General features: G+C 57.4%; 1 protein-coding gene across 1 annotated transcript; it reads left to right on the top strand.

Moving 5' to 3' along the window:
- The first annotated feature begins 1,234 nt into the window (after nt 1–1,234).
- CSK (C-terminal Src kinase) lies at nt 1,235–19,089 on the top strand. Its single transcript, XM_082649308.1, has 13 exons — nt 1,235–1,832; nt 14,132–14,211; nt 14,556–14,669; nt 14,764–14,876; nt 15,225–15,444; nt 16,255–16,348; nt 16,543–16,608; nt 16,692–16,791; nt 16,881–16,971; nt 17,459–17,532; nt 17,619–17,814; nt 17,923–18,009; nt 18,236–19,089. Exons 2-13 carry the CDS (start codon nt 14,197–14,199, stop codon nt 18,416–18,418), a joined length of 1,353 nt encoding a protein of 450 aa, XP_082505434.1. The 5' UTR covers nt 1,235–1,832; nt 14,132–14,196; the 3' UTR covers nt 18,419–19,089.
- The last annotated feature ends 4,625 nt before the right edge of the window (nt 19,090–23,714 follow it).

The raw sequence follows: 23,714 nt of genomic DNA on the forward strand, positions 1-23,714 counted from the left end.
ATTTTCCCCACCACAGAATGCCCCTCCCCTCTGCCCCACCAATCCTGACCCTTCCTTCAGGGCCCAGTCCCTAGGGAGTAGCCTGCCTCCTTGTACCCACACTGGAGTCTCCGGTCTCTCCTCCATCATTGCCCCCGCCCCCAACTCTCTGCTCCCCCCTCACACTCACACACACACACACACACACACACACACACACACACACAGTCTGCTCCTGAGCTCAGAGCAGATCACGCCCTGCTCCTCGTTAACAGTAATATATAATAACAGGCGATACTTAGCTAAGGGCTGACCACGTGCCGCCCACTGCACGCTAAGCACTTTAAGCGTATTAACTCATTTCCTCCCCACAAAACCTTAAGAAGTTGGTGTTATAACTTCCCCCATTTGGTAAACTAGAGCACAGAGAGGTTAAGTAACTTTCCCAAAATCACATAGCTACTGACAACTTCCTCACTGCTGCCAAGCTGAAAACAAAGTCCAGGAAAGTTCCATAAGGCCCTCTGGATCTCTCTTGTCTCTGGGGCTTGCAGGGAGCCCATCTCCCACTACTTTCCTGGACCCACACTGCAAACTGCAGCCGTACTGAGCTATTTACAGTTCCCAGAGCCATCAAGTGCTCTCACCTCTCCCTACCTTTGTCCATGCTGTTCCTTCTGCCTAAGGTCCCAGCTCTGTGAAGTCTCATTAGGCCTTCCCTCTTTTCTGCTTCCTGTGGACCTTGTACACCACTTCTTCACTTTTATCAGTTATCTCTTGGCACTTGTCTGTTGGCCTGTCAGTACTGGGAACTCCTTGACGGTAACGAAGTGGTCCTACTAGTAGACTCCTGAATTGTCACATTCTCAGCGCCAGGAAATGCTTGTGAATCTATAAATGCTGCTGTGAGTGAGGTCCACTCTCCACAAACAGATCCGAGGAGAGGGGACCAGGCCTGGCCTCAATCGCTTCTACATCGGGGGAGCTGCGCCCGAGGAAGGCTTGGAGGTTGCTCCAAGGCGGGCTGGTTGGCCCTCGGTGAGGGGCCTTCAGGATCCTTCAGCGCCAGTGGGCAGGTGGGGGCAGGGCGTGGGCGCGGACACACACCCCCCGCAGTGCCCCCGGAGCCCGGCAGGGGGCGCCGCCCCGCCGGCCCACGCCCCGCGGCGCGCCGGGCCGGCTCCCTCGCGCAGGCGCGCTGCCGCGGGCGGAGGATCCGGGCCGCGCTTCCTCTCGCCAGGCCTGCGAGCTTCCTCCCAGCGGAGCCCAGGGCGAGCCGAGCTTGGCCGCCGCCACTGAGACCACCGTCGCCCTCTAGCTCTCGCCCCACCCCGCACCCTGCCCGGAGGTCTTGCCGGGGTGGGGTCCGAGCGGGGCGATCGCCCGGCCGCGCCGCCGTCGGGGCCATCCCCCGGACAGCGGTCCCTCCCGCCCCAGCCAGCCTGTGGCCGCCGGAGCCTCCGGGACGTGGAACGCGGGGACCCCCTGCGGCCCCGATCCAGGGTCCGGGGCAGCCCGGGGCAGCCGGCGCGACGTCCCAAAATCGAACCTCTGTGGCGGCTTTCGGAAGCGGAACTCTACCGGGGCCGCGCCGGCTACATTGTTTCCTCCCCCCGACTCCCTCCCGCCCCCCTTCCCCCGCCTTTCTTCCCTCCCCGACCCGGGCCGCGAGGCCGTCCCCCTGCCTCTGTCTGGCCGTCCCTCCTCCCCCTCCTTTCGCACCCAGACCTCTTTGTACCGCACCACCCGGGGACCCCTGCGCCCCTCCCCTCCCCCCTGGCCGCATGGACTGCCCCGCAGGCCGCTGATGCTGCCCGCAGCGAGGTGGCCCGGACCGCAGTGCCCCGAGAGAGGTGAGTGCCTGACAGACCTGGAGGAGGTGGGCGTCCGAGTGCTTCCCGGCGGGAGGTGGGTGGAGGTCGCTCGTCCCGCTTCTGTTGCTTCTGTTGCAGCTGCCGTGGCGTCCACACCCATCCCCCACCTCCCTTACACCCTCCTTCCCGGGTTCGAAATCTCCCGGGAGTCACTGTCAGCCCAGCCCGACTGGGAGGGGAGCGCACGAGGGAGGTACTACCTTTCGAGCCCCACAGACTTGTCTCTGACCACCCCGAGTTTGTCCTCCCCCTCTTGTGGGGGCTGGCTGGAGCCTGGAGGGAGGGGGTCGGCATGGGCCAGGGCCCAGGAGGATGGGCGGTTTGCCATTCCCGGCCCAGGGCCTCCCTGCGGGTTCCTTGGCCTGCCTGGTTCTGACCCCTCCCGCATTCCCCTGCGGAGGCCCTGCCGTCTCCAGGAAGCCCAGGGCCCAGCCACCTCCCTTGAGCCTGCCAGAGGTTGAGCCTGTCACCCTCGGCCTCCCAGAAGACCAGGCCTAAGCCAAGGGACCTCTGACCCTAGGGTGGGGAAACTGGGCTGGGCCTCTGTCCTGGTGGAGGTGACACTGGGCATTAGGACCATGCCCCACCTCCTGGCAGCCTTGTCAGCCCCTTTTCCCAGGCTCCTCAGGGCCCAGCCAGGTGTCAGGAAGGGGCGTGTCCAGCCACTAGATTCTTGGAGCTTAACTAGGGGTTTATCTTCCCTCCTGTTTTGTAGACCAGGGGACTGAGGCTTAAAGGGGGAGTTGCTATCCCAGGCCTCTGGCAGAGTTAGGCTGTCTGTCCTTTCATCCCCCCGGCTCTGCAGAGCTGGACTGCTGTGGGCAGAGAGAAACCAGCCAGGTGCCTTTACCCACCAGGGACATAAGCCCCCAGCTTGGCCCATGGGTCCTTGTGGGGTGAGCACGTGCTCCCCTACAGAGGGCTAGAGAGAAGGGAGAGGGCTTCCGGCCCCGGCTCTGCCTGGGTCTGGGCTCGGGCAGCATTGGCACTGCCCGTGGGATTTCCCCCTGGTGCCTAAGACTGGGTCCCACTGAGGGATGCGGTGAGTGTGTGGGGCACCCACGGGGTGCAGCCCTGGGGCTGAACTGAAGCAGCCTGGTGGTCATTCCTGACCTCTCCCTCCTATACACCTTTGGCCCAGCTGGTGAATGGGATCTGGATGGGGAAGGCGAGAGCCCTGTTTCCACAAGGAGCACCCTTCAGCCTTGGCATGGGAACATTGTCAGAGTGAGGACACCCAGGGTGTCTCTTCCAAGCTCCCTACACCCTGGTGTTCCCAGTGTCTTTCTTGGTGGGGCCCCAGCAGGAACAGGGTGAAGGCAGCAGGAAGGAGACTGGGACTGTGGCAGGATCCTTTTGCTGCTGGAAGTGTGGGAGGCTCCCTGGAGGATACTTAGCCGTGTCTGGGGCCCCTTGGGGATGCTGGCAGTTTCGTCCCGCTCAGGCCTCTGCCCTTGATTTAGAGTTGTTTCCGGTTGCCCTGACATGCACAGTGGAGGGGACACAGATGTGTTGGGCCTGGAGGCTCCCCTCACCCAGCCCTAACTTCCTTGCCAGCCTGAGGGCCTGGGGCTGAAGCCTGACATGGTTGGACGCCTGTGAGCTGTTGGGTGCAGACCAGGGTCCCAAGACCCTTGTAGAAAGGGGTCTGGCTTCAGGCAAGCACGTGTGCAGGGCTTCACTTTTTATGTGACGAGCTTGGTGTCTTCCTCCCTGCTCTTCTCTCTGCCTTGGGTCTGGGACAGGGAAGGACCAGAAGACGGTCCCCAGCACTGCTGCAGAGGGCACCAGGCCCCAAGGGGTTGAGCCATCACAGAGCAGACCAGAGTACAGGCAGAGACAGAGGCCCAGGGCTCACAGTGTGACGTGGCCGCCCCAACAAGCCTGATCTGGCAGGACGGCTTGGGTCCAGTTCTGAGCTTGTTCTTTGGGAGGTTTTGAACCTCATTGTCCCCAAAGGTGTTTGGTCTGGGAACGAGAAGGTAGGGAAGCACCCTCATGTGTCTGAGGGGCTGTCCCAAATCAGAAAGGCCATCCCTTGATGTCCCAGACACCAGGACCAGAGCTGGGTGGCAGGTGGGTCCCCAGGAAGCAAATCTGAGCTCAGAAAACTACGTATGTAGGTAAATAGTATTAGGGTTCTGAATTTAGAAAGTAACAAAACAGCACTACAGAAAATTTAGAACACAGAAAATTCACCCACTGCTTCTTCACCGGCATAGTGACTGTTAGTATCTTCGAGCTCCCAGCCAGTCTTTTCCTGATCTTTTTTGCCTTTGTCGCTGTTTTCATTTGGGTATGCGTGCCATCACACCTTTTTTCATTTAATACCATATCTGGGCATTTTCTCATGTTGCTACACAATCTGTGCAACTTTGCTCCTAAAAAGCTACAAAATATTCCCAAAAGCTCTGCCGCAGCAGCCTTACCCCAACCCTCTTACCAAGCTTGTGCATCGTTGTTTCCCGTCTGTTGCTGTTGTAATTGTTGTTACTGCAGGCCCCCAAAGCAGCTGAGAGTATTGGAGAGAGTGGGCAGCTTGGCACCCAACCAACGTGATTCCAGGCCCAGCTGTGCCATTTAGGCCAGGGAAGAGGGACCTTGGACAGGTCATCCTTTGAGCCAGAGTTCCTTTTATACACAACAGGGACGGTGATACCTACGTCAGAGGGGAGTGTGCGGACACGGAACTAACTAACCAAGGTGCCTGGCACACCCCCTGGCATCCACTAGGCGCTCTGTGAGAAGGGGTAGGCTTTGCTGAAGGAATGCCCACTGCAGGCTGCTTCAGTGTGTGCAGAAGACACCCGGGCCAGGGCTGGCTGATGGCTCACCCAGCCAAGGGTGGTCTCTGCCCAGGGAGCCCTTCAGAAACCCTGTGTTCAGAGACTGCTCTGGCCAGTATCCTGTCCCCCCTCTCTGCCTTCCCCCGTCCCCATCACCATGTGGAAGGTGGGCTACTGGTTGGTTTCTGGGGCCTGGCCCTACCCATTCTCCCTCTGTTCTTTCAGCATCAGAGCTGAATGGACAAGGCTTTTTCTCTGAGAGCCTGGCTGCCTCCTGTCCCCCAGCTTCAGCTACTTCCTAGGCCAGCCCCACATTTCCCCAGTGGAGATAGAGGCCTACTTTCCCTGGGAAAACTGAGTCTTAGCAAGGAACCCCGACATCCGGAGCCCCAAGCCAGGGACAGCCATGCCAGCCTCATCCTCCTGCCCAGTGGCTGGGGAAGGGAAGAAAGTTGGGGTCAGAGGCAGAGATTCGAGAGCCTCCCCAGCTGGGAGTTGAAGGGGAACATAGATGGTCCACAAATCACTAGGGAAGTCTTGTGTGTTAGTGTCCTTCTCTTCAGCAGGTGCTCCCCAGGTGTAATCTGAGCGTGTACTGCTGTGACATCGCTTACTTCCTCTTGTTCCACGTCTGTGGAGATCAGAGAACTGGGAGTGCCCTGCTAGGGTCAGCCCATGGACAGTAGGAGGAAAACAGTCTCAGCTTGGCACTCCCAGGACCTAGGAGACCATAGCCCCAGCTGACCCTGGTATGGCTCAGGACTAACCTAGGTAGAGGGTCCTCCCCAAGGTGGCCCATTCATTGCAGAGGGCTCCCAGGCACATGACCTCGGACTCCGGCCACCAGACTTTTGCCTTTGGAGTGTCCCCCTCGTCCCTGGTCTTGGCGCAGGGGAGGCGGGCATTACAACTGCCCTCCTGTCCCACAGCTCGGGCTGGGATGAGGTCACAGGGTGCGGTCCTCTCCAAGATGCTGGCCTGGCTGGGGTGAGCACTTTGGGAGTTTCTCAGTGCCCCCCCTCCTTGGTTGGGGACAGGATGGGTGGAGGAGGCAGGCCACCCTCCACACCAGGCAGGGAGCACTGCCTCCCCTCCTCCTCTCCTCTGGGTCCCTTCATCCAAGGGCTGGAAATAGAATCCGCTAAGTAATGATTAAAGTCAAATTCAGACCTAAAAATAAAGAGCTGGTGAGGAAGAGCTAGTGTGCTCCCTGCGTGGCTGAGGGGAGAAGCAGGCAGGGCGAGACTCACTTCGGGGGGCCAAGCCCTGCTACCCGGGAGAGGCCAGAGCCTGTTGGGGGACCAGGAGTACTCCACTAACTGGGGGGCGTCTCTTGTGTCAGGCATGATGCAGCCCATACCAATCAGGGTCAGACTGGCAGGACCAGGGAGAGAATCCCATTTTTCCCGTGGGGAAACTGAGGCCTGGGAGGGACAAGTGGTTTGTCCAGGGATTGTCCAAAGAGCTCCCCTTGGCAGGCCCCCAGGGACCTGAGGGCCCCACGCAGCCCAGCTCGCCCTTCTGCCAGCTCAGTTTCTCTTCCTGGTTTTGAGGTACTGTGATGAGGGTAGCTTCTCATCACACACCAGCTCTGTACGCCTCAGTGGGACTGGGCCTCCAACCGCAGCTTCCCTCCGCCTCCCCTCCCCTTCCGTGGTCTAGGCCCCTAGAAGCAGGAGAGGCTGCCTGGTGCCCTCCTCCTCCCCGCGGGTCCTCCTCCTCCCCGCGGGTCCTCCTCTCTGCACAGTTGGAAGCCTTGTGGGTGGGTGAAAACCTGGGTGTCATCTGACGCCTGCACACCCAGGCTGCTGCTTCTCAGCCCTGCCCAGCCCAGCCGCTGCTCCCCAACCGGCCGGACGTCTGTGGCCCATGCTGTCAGGGAGACTGGAGAGGAGAGGAGAGAAGGAACCCTGAGGCCCCCCTGCCGACCAATAGAAGAGGCCAGAGTCAGAGAGGAGTCAGTCAGTAGGGAGAGGCCTGTGGTTCCAACTTCCTGGCAGGGCTCTGGGGAGCTCAGAAGCTGGGGATCTGCGTAGGCTGGAGCAGCCAGGAGGGCTTCCTGGAGAGGAAGGGCCATGAAAATCAAGAAGCGTTTGAGAAAGAGACAGGGTAGGGGCAGAGGTCCTTGCTTAGAGCTCCTCCACTCTCTAGGGCTGCTGGCTTCTCCAGTTGCTGTGCGAGGCACGGTATGGCACAGATGTAACCCATCCTTCCCAGAGCAGGAGGGCTGATCTCTGGGTGGACCTCCCCTCAGCTGCCCACTCGCACCTCTCTGTCCAGGGTGTCATCTGTCCTGCCCAAGGGAAGGGTGGAGGGGTTTTCTCCCGACCAGGTTCAGACAACTCTGAGCTGAAATCCTTGCTCTACCCCTTGGAAGCTGGGTGATCCTCCTCAGCCTGGCTCCTCCTCTGTCAAACAGATCAGCAGTAAAACTTCATGGGGTTTTTTGGAGGATTAAATAACTAAGGCAGGATTGGGTCAGTAGGCTCTCACTGTTCGTGCTTTCATTTTTACAGTCCATCCCGTGGGGCGAGGGTGTTGGTAACCCTTCTCCCTACACTGGGTAGCAAGACTGTACGTCCTTTGAGTTGGGCCCCCTCAGCTTTACCTTCTGAGCCATGTGTTCTCGGGGTCCCAGTTCTGAGATGGGGAGACCAGGAATCTGGTGGCCAGCTCACCGGCCTCTGGGCCGCAATCTCCCCACCTGTAACGTGCCTAGGGGACTTTGGGGTGAGGGACAAGGACACTCTGGTTTTTAAGGGTTCGTTGGAGGTGGTTTTTAAGGGTTCATTGGAGGTCAGTGCTGAGAGGCTGTATGTAAACGTAGGCAAATGAAGATGCAAAGACCACAGCCTGTGCTGAGGTGGGTGGCGGAACAGAGGCCTGGAGTCCCCACTGCCCAGTACATGTAGGTAATTAGGCTCCTGAGCGGTAATTAGAAACCTTTCTGGGCCAGGAGTGTCAGCCTCAGGCTGCAGCAGCGCCTGGGGAAGGCGGCTCCCCTTACTAGCCTCCTCTAGCTCCAGCCCCCACTGAGCCATTGGGGGGCAGGAAAAAAGCCAGTGAGTTGCTGTAATTTGGTCTTTAACACTTTGCAGCCATTAAACTCACCCCTCCCCTTAGGGCAGGGGTGCTGGTTGCTGAGGGAACCCTGGGGGTGAGGGTGGGGCAGCTCACACTGGAGACAAAGTGGGACCGTCCATCCTTCCAGCCCTCTTCTGACCCCCGGGGAGGGTCAGGCCTCTCCAAGGGTCTTGTGCCCAATTCTGCAGCTGCCCAGCTGAGGGCTCTGGGACCACCCATCTGGCTCAGTGGGAACCAGCCTCCAGCCCGTGGCCTGGTGTGTCACCAGGGGCATCACAGTGCCGTCAGCCTGGGTGCCCTGTGCTTCTAGAACCAGAGGTGGGGCTGATTTTACTGCTGCCAAACCAGCCCAGCTGCTGTTGGTGCCCCGCCCTCCTCAGGTGTCTTTCGGAGGGGCGTGCCCAATCAGAAACGCAGAGCTGTGTGCCAGGCTGCCTGGGTTCAGAGCCTCTGTTGACCCTCACCCGCCTCACCCTGAGCCTCCTCCCGCCTTCATTAACTCTCTCTGTACCACGGTTTGAAATCCTAATCCTGGCCGGAGCTAGCACAGTCGCTTCTACCTGAGATCCTCCCCTCCCCGCCCCCTCTTCCTGGAAGCCTTCCCCAGTGGCCTTTGTCCGTCTCTGCTGAGGCCCCAAGCACACCTGGCCGGGACTGATCAGCTGGTAGCCAGGAGGGGTGGAGCAGGGCTGCGCACAGAGCAGAGATGCTGAGTAGCATTCTTGGGGTCCCAAGGGCAGGACCTCCGGGGCCCTTCCCCCCTCCTGTCCATCCTGGCTGCCACACATGGAGCTGGGCTCACAGGGAGCCTCTTGAAACAGTGGCTCAAAGAATAAGAGGGCAAGGTGGACCTGCTTGTTGCCTCTGGGGGCTGCCCTGCCCCGCAGAGGCTCCAGCTGGGTCCTGTGGCAGGACCAGAGTCTCTGGGGGCCATGGCCCCCAGAGTTCCCCCAGGTCTCTTGTGCACTTCCCTTTTCAGTGGCTATTTTTAGCTGGGTGTAAACAGTTACTGAAGGCTCCCACGCCCCATTAGGCAGTGGAGTTTTGGTGAGGGGGGCAGGGCAGGAGCCCCTTAACCTACACTGGCCCTCAGCACGTGCTAGCCTGTGAGGGTCTACAGCTTCCCCAAGGCAGGCAAAGGGCAGTTGCTGGGCTTCCCCCCTGCCTGCCAGCCTGGGCTCCCAAGAAAGGCCTGCCTGAGGCTGTGGTCACTGACCTCAGCGCTTGGGCACAATGCCCAGCCTGTTCCCAGGACCCCAGCACAAGAACTCCTGGGAGCAGGGTTTGGGGCAGGAAGTCGGAGTGAAAGCCCCCTGTCCCCCAGCCCTGTGGGGGTGGGGTGGCAGCTGCTGTCCCTTAGGGGTTAAGTATAGTCCTGTCGGTTATGGGACCGCAGTGTGGTGCAGCCAGCCTAGCTTCCCCCTGTTGTTTGTTGGTTCATTCATTCATTCAGCACTCACGTGCTGAGCGGCCGCCCTGGGCCCGGCTCCCCTCCTGCAGGGGCTCCCACAGGGTCAGTGAGCTTCTTGCTGGAGCATGGGGCGTGAGAGGCTCTGGAGGCCCCAGCAGCCACCACAGCTGGGGAGCCCCGGAAGGCTCCTGGCACAAGTGGTTTTCAAAAAGTTATTGATTTTCTTACTAATCTTATTTTTAGGGGGAAGGCAATAGATGCCATGTGGTTAAAAAAACAAAAGTTAAAAGAACAAAATAGCAAATATACAACGAACAGTAAGTTTCCCTTGAACTTGATACTCACTACTCCTTCCCATTCCCAGAGACAACCTCTGTTATCAGTTTCTTCTATCTTTCAGAGATATCTATCTTTCATATCTAAGGTTAGGGGTGAATGGTATGTCCTTTAAAAAAACAATAATTTGTAATATACCATGGGTGATGTCCTGCACCCTGCTTTTTTTTTGGTCTTTGAGTATTTCAGACCCACCAAAAAGCTGAAATAATGGTATAATGAATACCCATGTATACTTTACCCAGTTTCACCAGTTCTTAACATTTTGCCACATTCGCTTTACCTCTTCTTTTATATACATGGACATATGTGTATACATATTTTTTTTTGCTGATTTATTTGAGTGTTAGTTGCAGGCATCGTACCTTTCTCTCCTGAGTACTTTATCGTGTATCTCTTACATAATCACAGTACCATGATCACACCTAAGAAAATTAACATTAATTCCATAACATTATCTAACATTTTCATTTTCCCAGTTGTCCCCAAATGATCTTTATAGCTATTTTTTCCCTCTGATCCAGAATCTTATTCAGAATCACTCACTGAATCTTGCTATCATGTGTCTTTTCTTTTCTTTTTTTCTTTTGCAGCTTTGTTGAGATATAATTGCGATTTAATGTTGTGTAAGTTTAAAGTATACAGTGTGATGATTTGATATATGTGCATATTGTGAAATGATTACCACAATGAGGTTACTTAACACATCATTCACCTCACATAATTACCATTTTGTTGTTGTTTCATGTTTCTTTTGTGTCTTGTTTAATCCAGAACATTCCCCAGCCTTTCTTTGTTTGTTTTGTCTTTTATGACATTGACTCTAAGAGTCCAGGCCGGTTATTTGGTCTCTGTCTGCCTACGTCTTCCTGATTGGAGTCAGGTTAAGCAGCTCTGCGGGCCCATCGCACAGAGGATGCTGTGCCCTCCTTAGTGCAGGAGGCACTCAGTGTGCGCCTCTCATTATTGGTGATGCTTAATCTGATCACTCGGTTAACGAGGTATCTGCCACATCTCCCTGTGGTGGAGGTGCTTTTTCCTCTCTGATTAATCTGGAGGGTGGTACTGAGATGCCATGTCACTGTCCTATTCCCCCAGCAACGTTTCCTTCGTGACTTGAGCTGGCTTTTTGCCATTTCTACTTACTCTATCGTGGGGAGGTTTCTGTATCAGCACCCAGAGATCCATCCTGGCCCCATAACAGCTGGAGTTGTGTTGTTGCCTTTTCAGGCTATCTGGTCATATATTTACTTGGTTCTTTATTAACGGACATAAAGGTTTCTCCCAATCTCTTGCTACAACAAACAGTACTGCAGGGACTGTCCTACTACATTTTCTTAGGCACACGTGCAACCCCTGAAGGTTGAATGGAAGTTCCTTGGATAGAGAAGGGGGAAGGAGTGGAGAGGGAATGCCAAGGTGGGAAGGTGGGTGGGGTACCAGGGTTCTAGGAGCAGCGGGTGAGAAAGGGATCTGGTTCAGGTGCTGGAGAGCCAGTGAGTCCCAGAAGGGTCAAGGGACTTTCCCAAGGTCACACAACAAGTTGGTGGCAGAGCCAGGAACAGGACTCAGAGCCCTTGACTCCCTGGACAAAGTTCCTGCACTTCTTCCACAAAGTGGCCTGAAACAAGGTTCACATAACCCTGGAAGGGCCCCTCTGTGCCTGATCAAGGCCTGACTAGAGGCCTAGGTTCGCAGTAGCCCCTCCCAGCCACTCTGACTCTTGGCCTCTGACCTGGAAGGGGATAGCCCGGCTGGACCCTCAGAGCCCTAAGGACGGGACCTTCCTGGCCTCATGACTTCGCCAGGGAGGAGCCATCAGAGAGGGTCTGCAGCTCCTGCTGGCAGGATTTCTGTGGGAAGAAAGCAGGCTTCAGAACAGCCCTGGGAGCTGTAGGGTTGTCATCAGCCCATTGTACAGATGGGGAAACTGAGTCCTGAAGTCATAGCCAGTAGAGCAAAGGGGAGAGGCTAGCTCCTCCCTCTCGTTTCCATATCTGTCAAAACCCAGACCCTCAAGGCAGGCCACCCTGACCCTCCTGGCCTTGCCCCTTCCTCTGAGCACCGCTTGATTCTCCCTCTTCCCTTGCACTCTCTTTTTGAGGCCAGTGTGGTCCCAGCCTCCTGGCAGCCCCCGCATGGTGCGTGCACATAAGGCAGGAGGCACCAGGGGTGGGGGTCGAACTGGCCTGCTGGCTCAGGCATATGACATCTGCGTGGGGCAGGACGCTCACTGGAGGTGTAGCCTCAGGTAAGGCCACTTGCCTCTCAGCCTGGCTCATCTGTAAAATGGGGATAATAATAGCCTCTCCCTCTCAGTTGTTAGAGGATTTGATGAGCCATAATGTGCCAAGGACAGGGCGCAGCACAGAATAAGTGCTCAGCAAACAGGACCTATTATTATTTTTGTTATTATCATCTAGTCAGTGGGGAGGCGGCAGCAGCAGCTGCAGGCCTGCAGGGGAGGGAGTGTTTGCAAACTGACAGCTGGGAGGGTGACTAATGGTGCCTCAGCCTCCTCGCCCTCTCTCCCTTGGTGGTGGTGAATCTTGCGAGGGAGGGGGAGGCAAGGGGATGTGGAGAGCTGGCAGAGCCCCTATTCAGAAGGTCTTGAAGATTGGGGACCCAGCCAGCCACAGAGGGACCCCAGTTCAAGTTCCGGACCATCGCCCCTAACTAGCTGTGCGACGTAGGGCAAGTTGTTCAAACCTCATGAGCCTCAGTTTCCATTTCTATAAAATGGGGGCAAGAGGAGCTCACGGCTCCCACATGTGGTTCTTGGGAGCCTGGAGGTGCTTCCTATACTCATGGTGGCTCAGTCGTGTCAATGTATGTGTGTGTGTAGGGGAGTCCAGGCTCATCCTTCTTGTGCCCCAGGCTCCCTGCCCAGATGGCAGAGGTTGACGGGCTGGCCTTGGGACAGGAAGCACTATGTATACCGGCAGGAAGGGAAGCCTGGAAGTGGGGCCTGGACGCAGTGGTGCTTCTCCCCACCTGTGTTCTCCCCGGCTCCTTCTGGTCCCCAAGACCACACACTCCCCTGCTGAGGCCCACAGACCCCATGGCCCTCAGAAGCAAACCCTGTGTCCTCACGTCAGCATTTGAAGCCCCCGCATCCCTACAAGTTTTGTGCCAGGCGGACCCAGTACACACGGTCCCCTGCCGCAGACTGACGGGGTGCTCAGACCATCAGGGTCTGTTTCCCGCCCTCCTCACCATGGGCTTCCAGCCTGGGGTGCCCCTGCCTTTTTTAGCCCTCTAACCTTCAGGGCTCAGCTCCAGCGCTCCCTCCTCCAGGAAGCCCACCTAAGCTCTGCAGTCCTCACTCACCTCACACCCCTAGGCACTTGCACTCAAATGTCTTCTTCCACCACCTGGCCTGGGGTAGGTGGTAAAGTTTGTGAGTGTCCACCAGGCCCCAGGCCTTGTGTGTCCTGCAAATGAGCCTGGGAACAAGGCACATGGAGGAGTTTTTCTTCTAACATACTGTGAGCACGGAGTAGTCACTGGCCCTTTCTAAGCCTCAGTTTCCTCATCTGTCAGAAGAGAACAGTAGCCCCATCCCTCTGCTTCCTGGGACAGGTACTCGGGGGCTCTGGGCTGTGTTTGGGAAGATGCTGGTCATAGAGGGAGTGCTGAGCTGGGGCCACAAAGAGTATGTGTGCAAGACGGGGTTGACTAGCTGCTCTTGGGGCGTGGGGTTGGCTGAGGTAACTTTCTCGGGGTAGTCAATTTTACTGAAGTAAACACATACACCAGAATGTATACCAGCCACAAGGGTACAGCTCAGTGAAGCACTGCAGAGTTGAACTTGCCCCCTTCCAGTCGCTGCCTCCTCCAAGGGGAGTCGCCATCCTGCACTGGAAAATCCCCTGACTGTGGAGTTTATACGAATGGAATCACAAGGCATGTGTGCTTTCTGTCTGGCATCTTGGTTAGCATGTTTGGATGCATCAGTGTTGTTTCATAGCTGTAGTTTATTCATGTTTACTGCTGGCCGGTACTCTGTGAATGTACACAGTTTATCCATCTCACTCCTCACGGGCGTCTGGGCAGTTCCCAGTGTGAGGTTCGTTACAGACCGTGCTACTGCGTGTGCTCCTGTGCCTGTGTCAGCAGTGCCTGCCCTGTTTTCTCTTGGGTGTGTGCTGGGAAGTAGGGTTGCCAGGCCATGGGGTTGGCATACATTTGGCTTCAGAGATACTGCCTGGGTGAGTTTTTATAGGTGACAGAACTAAGAGGCCCACAGAGGACAAGGGACTTTCCCAAGGTCCCAAGCACCTTCCCCAGGTTCACAGCTGCCCTGTGGTCCCCCACAGACCACTTAGCTGATATCCAGCCATGGAGGGCTGGTGGGGCAGACACTACTTACCCACTACGCTTTGTAGCCTCTGTTGGTCATTCCAAGGGCTGTAAGGCCACAATGGGCTCAGGGTTGACAGCCCTCTGTCCTTGGGGGTCCTCAGCCCTCATCCCCTGCCTCCTCCCCTGCCCCGTGCCCTCAGCCTGCTGAGACTGGAAAGGACAGCCCTTGCCCCAGGTCCCAGCTCCAGAAGCCTCTGGCATCTGTTCGTATTGCTATGGGGAAGGAGTAGGGTCTCAGTGATGGAGGGAACCATCTCCTCTCACAGCCTTCCCTCAATCTTCCCCTCTCCCCACAGCTCTCATGGTACCAAGTGACAGGTTGGCCTTCCTGTGACACGGGGATACCAGATCTTCTGAGAAGATGTCGGCAATTCAGGTACTGCAGGGGCAGGGGTCTAGGGCAGTGGAGTATCCCCACCACCGCCACGGGGGTGCTGAGAAGAGTGAGAATGAGGATTCAGGTCGATTCATTCCCCTTTTCCCCAGTCCTGGCTTTCAGCAAAATGGAATTCCAGGGCCGACTGTCAGATGCACGGCCCTCAAGATGGGAGCACAGGTCTGGGGGCCGTGGGGAAGTCTCAGCTAGAAGACACCCAGAGCTCTCCAGGGGAAGGGCACCTCACCCAGACTCAGGGAGGCCAGCCAAGAGGCTGTGACCTTGAGGGCTTGCAGGTGGGTGGGGCCCCAGGCTTCTCCGCCCACGTGTCGCCTGCCCTGCAGGCTGCCTGGCCATCCGGTACAGAATGTATTGCCAAGTACAACTTTCACGGCACTGCTGAGCAGGACCTTCCCTTCTGCAAAGGAGACGTGCTCACCATTGTAGCTGTCACCAAGGTAACCAGGGACTTCACACCCCTACCCACTGGGTTTTGTCTCCCCTGCATGGGAGGGTGAGCCTGAGAGCGTGTCTGGGCTCCCCTCTCCCCAGGACCCCAACTGGTACAAAGCCAAGAACAAGGTGGGCCGTGAGGGCATCATCCCAGCCAACTACGTCCAGAAGCGGGAGGGCGTGAAGGCAGGCACCAAGCTCAGCCTCATGCCGTGAGTACCTCTGGGTACGGTTGGGAATTCCCAGTCTGGGAGGAAGGAGGACGGGGAGCCCTGTTACCCCTAGAAGAGAGTCCGGAGAGCAGGGAGGCGAGAGTGAGGGGCTGGGATGTCCGTGAGGGCCTCTCGAGACGAGGGCAAGGGCATGGGTGCCGGACCTCAAAGGGGAGGACGGAGCTAGGAGGGCTGAAGAAAGAAGGGCAGGAGGCAGAGGATGAGGGCCTCCAGAGCCTGTCTGAGCCCTGAACTGTGGAGAGGTGCCAGCCAGAGGGAGGGCCTTCGGGAAGTGGAGCCTGGCAGTGCCCTTGGGCCACCATGACCCCAGGCCTGGCCTCCCCGCAGCTGGTTCCATGGCAAGATCACGCGGGAGCAGGCAGAGCGGCTCCTGTGCCCACCAGAGACAGGTCTGTTCCTGGTGCGGGAGAGCACCAACTACCCCGGGGACTACACTCTGTGCGTGAGCTGCGACGGCAAGGTGGAGCACTACCGCATCATATACCACGCCAGCAAGCTTAGCATCGACGAGGAGGTGTACTTCGAGAACCTCATGCAGCTGGTGGAGGTGAGCAGAGCGCGCCGGCCCTGATTCCAGCTACAGTCCCACCACTCTAGGTGGATGACCTTGGGCACGTCCTGCAGCCTCTGCAAGCCCACGTTTCCTCATGCCTCGATAGAGCCCGTGCTGTGTGCCAGCGTTGAGCTCTGACCCCACAATGCCTGCACAGGGAGGTGGTACCCCAGTTCATAGGCCAGGAAACAGAGGTTCAGAGCGGTTAAGAGACCTGCCTCTGGTCACACAGCTGTGACTTGGAGGCGCCAGGACTAGAATCTGAGTATTCTGATCCCAGAACTAGCTTCCTTCCAGCCACTCATAGAGCTGTATGCCCAGCTGTGTGAACGTAAACATGTCCTCATGAGCTTCACCTTGACGGCCCACATGTCCCTGCAGCTCCCAAGGCCATCTCTACCCCAGGCAGCCTCCAGATGCCTCCTGTCCTCACTCTCAGCACCTTCCCCCTGTTGGCCTGGGTTGGCCTATGACAGGGGAGGGTCCTGTGCACACCTGGCTAGAGGCTGGTATTAGACTGAGCCAGGGCTTGTCCTCTGCTTTGGGATGCTGGTGAGGCCCAGAGTGATCACAACAACCCGGTATCCGTCCAGCACCTGGGTGTGGGGTAGCATGGGAGATGGACCATGTGTCTGGGGCCTCCCTAACCCCTGCTAGAAATGGAGAGCCCTCCTGACCCAAAGCATCTCTGGGCTGGGTGGGACCGGCCTCTGCTGCCATCTGGTGGTCAGACCAGGGCAGTGCATGGGAGCCGCGGGTGGTACACAGGGGGCTGGCCCTGATCGCCTGCCCTGCCCTCTACAGCACTACACCTCAGACGCAGATGGACTCTGTACTCGCCTCATCAAGCCAAAGGTCATGGAGGGCACCGTGGCGGCCCAGGATGAGTTTTTCCGCAGTGAGTGCCATCCCCCCACGCCCACTCCTCACTTGCCCACCCGCCTCCTCCCACCCGGGCTTCCTGGCACTACCCCCTCCTGGAGGCTCTGGAGACGTCCAGGGGACCCCACATAAGTCACAGTCCAGTCTGCTTCTGCTGTGACCCCCGCTCTGGCTTCAGCACCCCTCACTCACCACCCACTCCCCCCACAGGCGGCTGGGCGCTGAACATGAAGGACCTGAAGCTGCTGCAGACCATTGGGAAGGGGGAGTTTGGAGGTGAGCCAGAGAGGGTGGGAGCCCTAGGAGAGGCTGATGACTGGGGGGAGTCCAGGAAACGACCCCCAACTCTCTTGCCCCAGACGTGATGCTAGGTGACTACCGAGGGAACAAAGTCGCCGTCAAGTGCATTAAGAACGACGCCACTGCCCAGGCCTTCCTGGCTGAAGCCTCGGTCATGACGTGAGTTGGGGCAGGGGGTGGGGAGGTCACCCGGGGCCAAGAGGTGATGGGGAGGCTTGGCAGGCTCTGACCACCCCGTCCTGCCCCAGGCAACTTCGGCATAGCAACCTGGTACAGCTTCTGGGCGTGATCGTAGAGGAGAAAGGTGGGCTCTACATCGTCACCGAGTACATGGCCAAGGTGTGTGCCTGCCCCGCGATCCAGTTGCCAGCCTGGAGCTAAACACTGGGGTCGAGCCTTCCAGCTGCCCCAAGCCCCCCACCATACCCTTGGGCCCCTGCTCCCTCAGTCCCTTCTCTCCAACTGGTCTTTGAAGTCACCAGGGCTTGGCTTTTGTCTTGGCTCATCATTTATTCACTACGACCTTGGAAAAGTTGTTACCCCTCCAAACCTCAGGTCCTCATCTGTGAATGGAGGTAGTAACAAAGTTTCCCTCAGAGATTTATGAAGATTAAGAGATAATGCATGATAATTGCTGAGCACAGCGTCCAGTGTCCAGACTCTGATATTCCTTCAGTAGTGACGTCCTGACCTCTCCCCTGCCCCTCCCCTCTCCTGACACCTCCCTTGAGTGTCGCCATTTACCCAGCCCCAGGCCCACTGTTCCCAGGGTCTAGAGGGCAAGTCTGACTTATAGGGCCTGTTGGTCTGTCTGTCCTGCCCCCAGGGGAGTCTGGTGGACTACCTGCGGTCTCGGGGTCGGTCGGTGCTGGGCGGAGACTGTCTCCTCAAGTTCTCACTGTGAGTGAAGCAATGCCTGATTGCGGGGGGGGGGTGGCTGCTATGGGATCCCTGTCTGAGGGGACATGTGGCTGGCTCGCCCCCAGAGATGTCTGCGAGGCCATGGAATACCTGGAGGGCAACAACTTCGTGCACCGGGACCTGGCAGCCCGCAACGTGCTGGTGTCCGAGGACAACGTGGCCAAGGTCAGCGACTTCGGCCTCACCAAGGAAGCTTCCAGCACCCAGGACACGGGCAAGCTGCCAGTCAAGTGGACAGCCCCCGAGGCCCTGAGAGAGAAGGTGGGCGCGCCTCTCCTCAGGGCCTGAGCTGTGGTGGGTGGGGTTCCCGGGTCACCCGCACCCCCCAGTTCCCAGGACCTGACACTGCCTCTCCCATCCAACTGGCAGAAATTCTCCACCAAGTCTGACGTGTGGAGTTTTGGGATCCTCCTCTGGGAAATCTACTCTTTCGGGCGAGTGCCTTATCCGAGAATTGTGAGTGTGGGCGCTGGGGCTGGGTGGGGCTTGGAGCAAGGGAGGGGGTGACAGGGAGGGGGACCGGCTGAGCCCCACCTCCCCGGCCTGAGGCCTAGAAGCTGCAGACCTGCCCTCGGGACCTTCCAGGCGCTCCCCTGGCCGGGGCTGAGGCGGAACTAGGGGGGAGTGGGGGTCCCCTCGGGGTCAGGCCTTACACCGATGCGTACCACCCACCTGCCCGCAGCCCCTGAAGGACGTTGTCCCGCGGGTGGAGAAGGGCTACAAGATGGACGCCCCCGATGGCTGCCCACCTGCAGTCTACGAGGTCATGAAGAACTGCTGGCACCTGGACGCCGCCATGCGGCCCTCCTTCCTGCAGCTCCGTGAGCAGCTGGAGCACATCAAAACCCACGAGCTGCACCTGTGACTGCCGGCCTCTGCCCAGGTCGGGGGCCTGTGGGGACTGAACCCAGAGAGATTGCGGACCTGGTGCCCCACTCGCTGGGCCCAAACCCGAACTGAGCCCAGCAGGACCGTGGGCCTCTTTTCTCTGTCGCCGCCTGCGCCCCTTCTGGCCCCCGGAGACCCCGCCTAGGCCTGGCACCTTCTCTCATGGACCCACCTGTGGGGCTTTGGGAACCCCGCCCAAGGGCCAAGAAGGGAGGAGGCTGAGGAGCCCTACTGGGGTCAGGCTCCCCCTGGCCTCCCATATCTCGCCTTCTTAGAGTTTTATCCCTTTCCTTTTTTGAGATTTTTTTCCGTGTGTTTATTTTTTATTATTTTTCAAGATAAGGAGAAAGAAAGTACCCAGCAAATGGGCATTTTACAAGAAGTACGAATCTTATTTTTCCTGTCCTGCCCACAAGGGTTGGGGAGACCAGGCCCCTCTCTAGGGACCCATCGCCCCAGCCTCGTTCCCCACCCCGTGTTCCTTGTCCGTGTTGCCTCGGTCGCCCCGTGTCTGCGCTTGACCATGTTGCACTGTTTGCATGCGCCCGAGGCAGACGTCTGTCAGGGGCTTGGAGTCCGTGTGCCGCTGCCGCCCGCCCACCCACCTGCCTTGTGAGATGGAATCGTAATAAACCACTCCATGAGGACCCCGCCACCCAGTCTCGGCGCTTCCTCCGCCGAGCCTGCCTGTCCCACCCGGCCTCCCATCCCCGTGCCATCTTGTCCATCCCCCTGTCTCTGTGAGTGAGGCTGTGCTTGCCCTGTGAGTGGGGCGGGGTGGGGAGCACCGCGGGCAGATGTAGCCGCCGCCTTATGTCAGCTGCACGAGCGAGTGTCCTGTGTCTGCCATGGGAGAGCTCTCACTACCCGCCTCTCCCAGTGTCCCGCTGCCAGGCAGGTTTGGCCCTGAGGCCGCCCCGGGCTTGGGTCCCGTCCACAGGGTGATGCCTGGGCATCCCGGCCGCCTCTCCTGCCGTGTTGTTCAGGCCCTCAGCACGAGGAGGGCTGGAGCCACGGACCGGGGAGAAAGCCAGGCCTGACCAGCTGGAGATGGGCTCCCCTTGGTAGGAGGCAGGATAAACGTCTGGTGCTTCAGAGGAGATGGTGACCTGGAGTGGGAGGGGGAAGGGGAGACTCTGATACGCTGGTGGTTCTCACAGTCCGCCTAAGATGTAGCACTGCCGCCCCGTCCCCAGCCCTGTGTGTGCCCAGCCCCGTGCCTGAGGACGCCAAGGTGGGGGGGTCTTCCCCACCGCACCTTGTGGGGCACAGATGGAGAATGCGGACCAGCCATGGGATTTTCTCCCCTCGGGTTCCCCAGGGCCAGTGGTCAGTGTGGAACCTCTGAGGGCTGTGGGGAGGCTCACCTCATTCACTGAGACAGGCAGCAGGGGTGGGGTTCCCCTTGTCGTTGGCACTCCGTGCCCGCCTTTCCTAGCCAGCAAGCCCTGAAATCCAGGCAGTTCTGACTTGGCAGTACGCCTCGCGTCTGCAGCTCCTCGGCCCACCGTGGTCCAGCACCATCACCTCCCACAGCCCAGTGTTGCCACTCCTCACCTCCCCGAGTCCGTTCTCTCTGCACACAGCCAGACTCATTTTTCTAAAACGAGACTTCATTCAACAACAAATATTTGGATACCTGCTGTGTGTAGGACTGGGGGTCAGCAGTGAGCAAAACAGACCCCGTGGAGTTCACAGTGGGGAAGACAATCACATAGACAATTACAAACTGATAAGTGCTGTGAAAGAAACATACATCATGGGAATCGGGCCTTGACTGTAGATCAGGGAGGGCTTCCCAGAAGAGGCAGCGTCAGAAGGATGAACGGGAGGGTAAGGGAGTGGGTAGCAGCATACCAAGAGGGAGGAGCCAGCTGGTCCCTCCTTCCCAGAAATCACTGGAGAGGGGAACTGATCCTGCCATAGGTGTTAGCCACAAGGAGGTTGCTGGTGACTTTAGCAAGACCTGAGTTTGCTGGGGGTGGATTCCAGATCACAATGGCTAGAGGAGGTGCGAGGAATGCGGGAAGGTAGACAATCTTTGGAGGAGCCTAGCGGTAATGAAGAGGAGAGGGGGTGAGAGGATATTTAAGGCAGCAGAGGCTTGAGCAAATCTGACTGCCAAAGGGAAGGACGTTTACCTTGGGATAGCGTCCACATACTGAGAGGGAGGCGGAAAATAGAGAGGGGAGGTCATGGTAGTGATTGAAGGTGGAACCTTCCCTAGAGCAAGGTCGGGCAGCTGGAATCCAGACCGTAAGGGGCAGTGGGTCTGCGATGGGAGAGGGACTGTCCTGGTGAGACTGCCAAGGAGAGGGAATGACGCAGTGGTAAATGTCTGACACTCAGGTCTAGGGCAGGTGTGGGGGAAGGGAGCGCTGATGTATGTGCCGGTGTCCATGGTGTACCCTCTGCCAGGGTAGACTTCATGCTACCAACCTGACTTCACTGAAAGCAGGGATCAGGGTGGACTTTGACAATAGGCTCTCACTAGCTGGACTGGAAGCCAGTTCAGGTTCAGAAACATGCAAAGATGCCTGTGGCCATGAGGCCACAAGAGGGGCCAGGCAGGCGTCATAATGGAGAATTGCACCAAGTGTGACGAGCAAGAATAAAGGGGCGGGCTTCCCTGGTGGCGCAGTGGTTTTGAGAGTCCGCCTGCCGATGCAGGGGACGTGGGTTCGTGCCCCGGTCCGGGAAGATCCCACATGCCGCGGAGCGGCTGGGCCCGTGAGCCATGGCCGCTGAGCCTGCGCGTCCGGAGCCTGTGCTCTGCGACGGGAGAGGCCACAACAGTGAGAAGCCCGCGTACCGAAAAAAAAAAAAAAAGAATAAAGGGGCAAGTTCCGGCTGATGGGGTGCTGCGGGAATGCAGGCGCAGGTAACGGGATGTTTCTTCTACCTGGTGGCATGTGAGCCCCCCTCCTGCTCCCATTCCTTCATTACTTCTCCCCTCTCTCCCTTGGTTTACGGTTTTTTATTTTCCCCCTCTTTCTTCTCTCTCATCCTCCCCTTGTGCTCTACTGGCAACTACTGGCAACTGGCATGTCATAGATGAGCGAGACAGAGTTCTCACCCAAGGAGCTTACAGACCTGGGGGAATCCGCTCAGGGCTCAGCTCGGTGCCCAGAAATCTGGTGGATGTTGCCCACCACCAGCACCGAGCCTGTGAGGCAGGGGACGGAGGCGTGGGGCGGCTTCTCAGACGTGTGGAGAGCAGTCAGGTACGGGGTGGGGCGATCCTGGCAAGGGAAGGGCACTGACTGGGCAAAGGCGGTGAGGTGCTTAAGTGTGGCCGGGATAAGGTGCCATGGGGTGTAGTTTGGGAGCAGGTGAGGCTGAAGAGAAATCGGGGCCCAGACCCCACCTGGCTTTGCAGGCCCCTCAAGGAGTTTAACTTTATGCAAAGATGACCAAGAGCAATTGAAGGATTTAGGGCAGAGTGACATAGATCTGCACTTCAGAAAGATCATTCTGGCTGCAGTCTGGCTAGAGGAGGTTGTTGCCAAGATCTTGGCTCTCTGTGCACAGCTGCGGAACGGAAATACGGAGACAGAGTTATAGAGGAGAAAGAAAGAGTGGCTTTATTTCTTTGCCAGGCAAAGAGGCAACACAGTAGTCTAGCGCCTCAAGAACTATGAGCCGCTCGCTCTTTCTCCTCCATAACTCTGTCTCCGTATTTCTGTTCGGCATCGGTGCACAGAGAGCCAAGATTTTGGCAACAGGGTGGTGGTGTCCGGAGTGGAGACAGGGAGATGGTGGGGAGGCTGAGAGGCCAGACAGGAGGTGACTGATGGTGGCCTGGACTAGGGAAGCTGGTAGGAAGTGGAGAGGAAGATGAACACGGTGTTTTACGGAGCTGAGTTCTGTCATGCCTTGTTCTAATGGATGTAGTACCTCACGTAACCCTCCAAACAACTCTTGGAGATATACGCTATTATTATCTCCATTTTGCAGATAAGGAAAGTGAGGCTTGGGGAGATTGAAGCATCAGGTAACAGTATGAGTGGCAGGAGCAAATTGAAGAGCTTGCTGATGGCTGATGCGAGGATGAGGCAGAGGAAGGGATCTGGGGGGATTCCAGTCTCCAGCTTGATAAGGTGGGTGGTGCCACCCATTTCCCCTCAGCCCTGGAGGAGGATGTGCCGGGGGTTGGAGAAGAGGAGTTTGGTTTGGACGTGCTGTCTGGGGGCCTTTGAGACATCCAAGCAGAGAGGTCTACTCCAGGGTTAGACATTCATTCGGGGCTGTGGCTGCAGGAGAAGCCAGGCTGGAAGTAGAGATTTGGGGATCATGGGCACAGCAATGGTGCTTGAAGCCATGGACGTGGACGAGCTTGGCCAGGTAGCACGTGGAGCCTGAGGAGAGACGTGACCCGTAAGGGGCCACGGAGGGAGAACAGTGACCAAGAAGCAGCTCCTGGGATGGCCCAGGGCAGCAGAGAGGCAGGTGAGCCCTGGGGCAGGGGTTCTTAGAGCAGGGGGAAGAGACGGGGTGTCCACAGCATTTCACGTTGCAGAGACCGTGTTGAGAATTGTCTGCTAAGCACAGAGAACGGGCATCGTCAGGACTTGCTGGAGCAGTTTTCCTGGGAGGCGGAGGTGGGGAGGGCAGGAGCTGGAAGGGCTTAGGGGGAGGTAAGGAAGCAGGGCTGGAGGGGAGCCCACCTTTCCACAGCTTGGCTGTGAAGGTGAAGCGGGAGAGCAGGTGGAGGTAGCTGAGGGCTTAGTGTAGAGAAATGAAGTTCTTCTTTTAGCGTGTCCTAAAATTTTCCATTTACAGCCTTGGTTTTAATTACTTTGTGGAGCTCCAGAATCGTAATCCTACTGGGGGTTTACAAAGTACAGTAAAACTTCAGCTACCCAGAAATCTTGGCAAACGAGCTACTCTGGAAAACCAAAATGTACTTGGATGAAAATATTTGAAATATAGGATTTCTTACTTTTTAAAAACTTTTTTTATTATGGAAATTATCAAACAGATAAAAGTAGAGAGAAGAACATAAGCAAGCCTCACGTCCCCACGACCCAACTTCATCGGTCATCAGCTCAAGGTCAGTCCTGTGCCATGCGCACCCTGTTCCCCTCAAGCTCTGGGATATTTGGAAGCAAATCCTAGATGTTACGTCAATTCATCCGTAAAGCTTTAGTATGTTTCTCCAGAAGAAGAAAAAAAAAAAAAAAACTACCACAATACCATTATTACGCCTAAAAATTCTAACAAGAATTCCTTAATTTAATCAAATATCCATTGTTCAAATTTCCCCAATTGTC

The sequence above is a fragment of the Grampus griseus genome (assembly GCF_964374135.1).
Source record: "Grampus griseus genome assembly, chromosome: 2".
In the NCBI taxonomy this organism is placed as follows: domain Eukaryota; kingdom Metazoa; phylum Chordata; class Mammalia; order Artiodactyla; family Delphinidae; genus Grampus; species Grampus griseus.

Bases quoted from the DNA above. Each gene is read 5' to 3' on its own strand.
- CSK (XM_082649308.1), top strand. The intron at 15,445-16,254 runs GTGAGCAGAGCG...TGCCCTCTACAG, and splicing joins ACCTCATGCAGCTGGTGGAG to CACTACACCTCAGACGCAGA. The intron at 16,972-17,458 runs GTGTGTGCCTGC...TCCTGCCCCCAG, and splicing joins TCACCGAGTACATGGCCAAG to GGGAGTCTGGTGGACTACCT.